The following is a 6,582-nucleotide window of genomic DNA, read 5'->3' as shown; positions in this document are numbered from 1 at the left end:
TCAGTATGACATCACAACGGGTCTCATTCCCTCATTTAAAAGTCCTGATTCATTAATATTGAGAATAAAGACAAACTCACACACAAATCAGACAGAAGGTTTTGAGCATAAGTACACAAAGTTGTTATCAGCCAATATTACAGATTTTTAATATATAAATATACTTTATTAATGTAAAATATATTTGAATATTTAAACAAACAGTGAATATTTAAATATATACAATTAATAAATGCAATATATATAATTAATGATAATCAATGATTGAATTAACAAAATTAATAAATTGTTATATACTGAAAATAAAATTTATATTAAAAATAATTAAAATATACAAAAATTCCATTAAATTATGTATAAAATAATATATTTTATTTTATATATAAAATATATGCAATCAATATAATTAATAATAATCAATGATTTAATTAACAAAATTAATAAATTGTTATATATTGAAAATAAAATATAAAATATTTACATTAAAAATAATTAAAGTATACAAAAATTCCATTAAATTATGTATAAAATAATATATTTTATTTTATATGTAAAATGAATGCAATCAATATAATTAATAATAATCAATGATTTATTTACAAAATTAATAAATTGTTAAATATTGAAAATAATATATAAAAACACATTAAAAATAATTAAAATATACAAAAATTCTATTAAATTGTGTATAAAATAATATATTTTATTTTATATATATCTAAAATGTCTAATGTAATCAATATTAAATAATTTAATTAACAACAAATTAATAAACTGTTAAATCTAGAAAATAAAAGATAAAAATATTTACATTAAAAAATTATATATATATATATATATATACACACACACACACACACATATATATATATATATATATATATATATATATATATATATATATATATATGAAATTGATTGTTATATTTACACACACACACACACACACACATAATTACATTAAACATTAAAACTATTTAATATTTTTTATTTAAAACAATTGTTGTAGTTTTTAGTGTTTTATTTTTAATCTATTTAGAAAAAATAGTAGGCTACAGAATTTTAATAATCAGCCATTCATCAGTTATCAGCCATAAAATGAAAACAATTATCTGCTTCTCCGTGTCAGTCAGAATTTGAAAATTGGTGTATCCCTATTGCAATTATAAGTGAATGAGACCCATTGTCACTTATAAAGTCATATTAATATTAAATGGATTTATTAATATGATGCTGACATAACCGGCCCAGTTTTGACAAGACAGTGATGATTTGAAGAGTCATGGTCTGGAAGAGCCTACCTTAGTGCGGGGATGGAAATTGCGAAACGCACTGGTCTTGAAGACGGTTCGGTTTCTCCTGCATATGATAGCAACCGCCATGACCACCACGACCATCACCAGCGATACGGGTATCAGGACGGCCAGTATCCAGAGGTTACTAGGCAGACTCTTCACCACCGCTGTTTACAAACAAACACCAACACAGACATACATTGGAAATCAATAGACTCATTCACAATGTTTGCACATGATTTCTGCCACTTGTGTCTTCAGCACACTCTCTTACAGTAATCCAACTCCCCTCTGTCTCCTACTGTCTATGGTTAGCTCCTAATGAGCTGAATCTGTCTTTCGGCTGTAGCTCTTATCTGGGAGATTAAACCCCCACTGTTGGGTCTGATTGTGTTTTATTCATACAAAACTGGGGCTTTGCTCTTCTCCGCCAGACAAACTGGGCTTGATGCCCCAGTTGAGAGCTCAGTAAACTTGTGTAAACTCTCTACACCCAAATCCCCTGCGGTTTCTCTAATGTAGAGTGAGATAGCTATAGACCTCATTTGGAAAAATAAGTCAGCATTATCATCCTCGCTTTTTTTTTTTTTTTTTTTTGGTTCCTTATCAAGTCAAAGTAGAGTTTCACTGATAAATCATTTTTGTTGGCTGTTCTTGCATTAATGTAAGAATATTTTCACATTTTTTGTCATAAATGTGAGTGGTGCAAAATTTGATGCTAAGATGCAAGACGATTGCTAGCTGGGTACTTATTTGGCAAGATATTCTGGTTTCTAGAAATGTCTTGGGTCCCTGTATAAAAGTAAAAGCCCAAGGTATACTTAAATTTTGATGTGAATTTGTACAGCCAAACGTATAGCCTTTCAAAGTCTACCCCATTCGATAGAGTGCGCGAACAGTGGTGGTCAACACATGCACACTAGAATGTTTAATTCTTGTCCAGTGTATGCGCTATTTCTCTCCAGAAGTGACTGATAAAAAATGTCTTTGCACTTGTTTAAAGGGTTAATTCACCCAAAAATGAAAATTCTGTCATTTATTACTTACCCTCATGCTGTTGTACATCCATAAGACCTTCGTTAATCTTCGGAACACAAATTAAGATATTTTAGTTGAAATCCGATGGCTCCGTGAGGCCTCCATAGGGAGCAATGACATTTCCTCTCTCAAGATCCATAAAGGTACTAAAAACATATTTAAATCGGTTCATGTGAGGTGGTTCAATATTAATTTTATAAAGCGACGAGCGCCAAAAAAAAAAAAAAAAAAAAAAAAATATATATATATATATATATATATAACGACTTATTTAGTGATGGCTGATTTCAAAACACTGCTTCAGGAAGCATCGGAGCACAAATGAATCAGTGTATCAAATCTGCTGTTCGGAGCACCAAAGTCACGTGATTTCAGCCGTTGGCAGTTTGACACGCGATCCGAATCATGATTCGATATTGGCCATCACTAAATAAGTCGTTATTTTTTTTTTTTTTTCACTTTATAATATTAATATTGAACCACTGTACTCACATGAACCGATTTAAATATGTTTTTAGTACCTTTATGGATCTTGAGAGAGGAAGTGTCATTGCTCCCTATGGAGGCCTCACGGAGCCATCGGATTTCAAGATGTTCCGAAGATGAACGAAGGTTTTACGGGTAAGGAACAGCATAAGGGTGAGTAATAAATGACAGAATTTTCATTTTTGGGTGAACTAACCCTTTAAATTTAAATTTTATCTCTAAACTCCCTTGTCAAGGTGGGCATCTATTGTTGTTGCCGTCTCCGGTCGTTTGTTGCTGTTATTCTGTAGTTTCTGTTTTTTTGTGTGTGTGTGTCCGCAAGTGTCACCACCTTGTGGACAAACAATCAGGTTGCACACATACTATACTGATGACGAAATTGCGTACTGTACGCAAACCCTAGCATCCCCACACAAACCGAAGTATACTTTGGTCTAAGGGTTTATTCTGCTTATTTTGAAGGTGCAATGTGTAAATTTTAGGAGGATCTATTGACAAAAATGCAATATAATATACATAACTGTGTTTTCAGTGGTGTATAAAGATGTTACATAATGAACCGTTATATTTTTAATTACCTTAGAATGAGCCATTCTACACCGCGGGTCATGTTAAGTCGCCATTTTGCGCCGGCATGTTTATACAGTAGCCCTAAATGGACAAATTGCTCTAAAGTGCGCATTTGCTTGACTGGCTACTCTCTGCTGTCTCAGAAGATGACATCTTTGTCCTGTGTTGGCCACCGTAGCTTCTGTAACCCCTCCTTTTCAAACCACCCGCTCTAAGCGGGACTCAAACCCAGGTCTGTCGGCATAGGAGTCGGGCACTCTAAGAGGCTAAAGGAGGAGGCTAAAGATCGCAGTCTGTAGCGTCAGTCGCTAAAGCGTCTCTTGAGATCATGGGAGTGAAGTTTACACGCACTGCTCTTACCGGTCTACATCCATTACACTTCTCTATATTGCAATTCGCAACCTCACTGCTAGATGCCGCTAAAATTTACACACTGCACCTTTAATCGCCTGGCAGTAGAAAATGTTGTTTTTACAAAAATTCACACAATTTGAGATATCTCTGTTGTCAGTACTCAACTAAGTTACACACCAAAGTTTAATAGTTATGATTAGGGGTTTGTTTAAATTATTAATCTTAAGTATGAGCATTAGCAAACATCATTAAAGGTGCCATCGAACATTTTTTTACAAGATGTAATATAAGTCTAAGGTGTCCCCTGAATGTGTCTGTGAAGTTTCAGTTCAAAATACCCCATAGTTTTTTTTTTTATTAATTTTTTTAACTGCCTATTTTGGGGCATAATTAGAAATGCGCCGATTCAGGCTGTGGCCCCTTTAATTGCTCGCGCTCTCCGCCCCCTCCCGAGCTCTCGACTCTATCACTGCTTAAACAAAGTTCACACAGCTAATATAACCCTCAAAATGGATCTTTACGAAGTGTTCGTCATGCATGCTACATGCATACATCGGATTATGTGAGTATTGTATTTATTTGGATGTTTACATTTGATTCTGAGTGAGTTTAAGGCTATGCTCCGTGGCTAACGGCTAATGCTACACTGTTGGAGAGATTTATAAAGAATGACATTGTGTTTATGAATTATACAGACTGCAAGTGTTTAAAAATGAAAATAGCAACGGCTCTTGTCTCCGTGAATACAGTAAGAAACGATGGTAACTTTAACCACATTTAACAGTACATTAGCAACATTAGCTAACGAAACCTTTAGAAAGACACAAATATCACTAAAAATATCATGATATCATGGATCATGTCAGTTATTATCGCTCCATCTGCCATTTTTCGCTATTGTCCTTGCTTGCTTACCTAGTCTGATGATTCAGCTGTGTACAGATCCAGACGTTAATACTGGCTGCCCTTGTGTAATGACTTGAACATGAGCTGGCATATGCAAATATTGGGGGCGTACATATTAATGATCCCGACTGTTATGTAACAGTCGGTGTTATGTTATCGCCTGTTTTTCGGAGGTCTTTTAAACAAATGAGATTTATATAAGAAGGAGGAAACAATGGAGTTTGAGACTCACTGTATGTCATTTCCATGTACTGAACTCTTGTTATTTAACTATGCCAAGATAAATTCAATTTTTAATTCTAGGGCACCTTTAATGTAAACTATAATGTACTGGTCACTTTTGACACTTCAGACATATAGTTATAGATATGATGTACAGTAAACACTCACAAAATCCTAGGTTTTCCTGCATATAAAAAGAAACTAATTGATGGTTTGAAAAGAAGCTGGGCTAGATGAGTGAAATATATATACATACGCTCTGCTTGAATCTGAACGAAGTATCCTAGAGTGAGAGCCATGGTCTGAGAGTCCACCGTGTTGAGGGTCTTGGCCGCAGTAGTGCCAGTTATGGGAGAACCATCTACTTGTACGTAGTAGGTCATTTCAGCTGGGTTTTTAGGACCAGGCAGTCGTCGGATACTGACCATCTGGTATGAGGAAAACACTTTAAGTTCATGTTTAATGTTTCCCATGCAAACTTCAGCAACTAGCCTCAATCTAAAAGGCCAAACTTTATACTTTGGTAGCATTTTTTAGTAAATTTTCTTGCACCAAAACAGACATCTATATGCAAATGACCTCATTTATGATTGGCTAAACTCTTTTCTTGCAAAATGAGTAACATAATTCCCATCCACCTTTTAAAAAACAAACAGGCTTTCGTCATGTCACAGTCATTAACATGTTTTGCTAATTGGTTGCAGGTTGTTCTGGGGTGGGATTTTCACATTCTAGAGCATTTGATTGGACAAAAACCTGTGTAGTGCAGGATGAGTCATCGATATATTTGGTCCGTTTTCTCAAGACAAGAAAAAACTCTAAATTACAAACAAAGAAAAAATTGACGGCACACCTGGACGGTGTAATCGCCTACAGTCGTGGCTCTCCTGAAGCGGAGTCCGTGTCGACTGGCAACCAGAAAGAGCTCCGCCAGCCGCTGCTCCATTAGACTTGCAAAGCTCTGATAACTCCCTTCAAGAGAAGAGCTGTCAACGTCCTGAATTACTGGAGAGAGAGAGAGAGATGAAGCAAGGTGAAAAAGAAAACTTACCTTTCTTACACTTTGAATCTAAAAAACTTCAATTACTATAGAGATGACCTTGGTAAAATGATTCATTCTCCTGACAGTGATAAAAAGGGGAGAACGGATAAAAGTGGGGGAGGAAGAGCTAGCTAAGGCAACAGAGAGAACATTGGGTTCGAGAACTTAAAGCTAGAAATAGCTTTTTCTGATCAAATGTGATCTCTCCAAATCAGTTGATGGGGGACGCTAAATAATACATCAATAGCTCTCCTCAAAAAAGAAGACTCTCTGAGTTTAAAAGGAGGGAGGGAAAAAATTAGCTAGACTTACTCACATAACACATGCTGGCAAATAGCTGTCTGGGTGCTAGTTAGCAGCTGAAATGTTAAGGTAATTACCTGTGATTACCCAGTAATCTCGGGTTGCTACTGAAGTGTTAAGATTGTGGTACTCTAGAGCTGTGAAAAGAGTTAAAGACAGATGGATGTTTACTGGAAAACCGTTCTGGGAAAAAAAGACAATTTTGTCATCATTTAGACATTTACTCAACCTTATGTTATATTGGTAATGATAAATGTGAATTTAATGTTATCATATCAGTCTTATATGTAAAATAAGCTGATAAATTAGAGTCAAATGATCACTGAACACCATATATACTTGAGATAATATGTTACTGAGAGCCTA

The 6,582-nt window shown here is 34.8% G+C and overlaps 1 protein-coding gene across 5 annotated transcripts in view; it reads right to left on the bottom strand.

Annotated features, from left to right (window-relative positions):
• The window catches only part of kiaa1549la (KIAA1549-like a), a 72,052-nt gene that overhangs the window by 22,281 nt on the left and 43,189 nt on the right, over positions 1 to 6,582 (bottom strand). For all 5 annotated transcript variants that reach the window (XM_048157694.1, XM_048157696.1, XM_048157695.1 and 2 more), the window contains 4 exons: positions 6,294 to 6,353; positions 5,725 to 5,876; positions 5,128 to 5,299; positions 1,302 to 1,462 (listed from right to left, as the gene is read on the bottom strand). In XM_048157694.1, the coding sequence (XP_048013651.1) occupies positions 1,302 to 1,462; positions 5,128 to 5,299; positions 5,725 to 5,876; positions 6,294 to 6,353 (545 nt within the window). The remainder of the gene's footprint in view (positions 1 to 1,301; positions 1,463 to 5,127; positions 5,300 to 5,724; positions 5,877 to 6,293; positions 6,354 to 6,582) is intronic.

The sequence above is a fragment of the Megalobrama amblycephala genome, linkage group LG15 (genome assembly GCF_018812025.1).
Source record: "Megalobrama amblycephala isolate DHTTF-2021 linkage group LG15, ASM1881202v1, whole genome shotgun sequence".
Taxonomy (NCBI): Eukaryota; Metazoa; Chordata; class Actinopteri; order Cypriniformes; family Xenocyprididae; genus Megalobrama; species Megalobrama amblycephala.
Note: the sequence above shows the minus strand (reverse complement) of the source record. Positions and strands in the feature narration are given on the sequence as shown.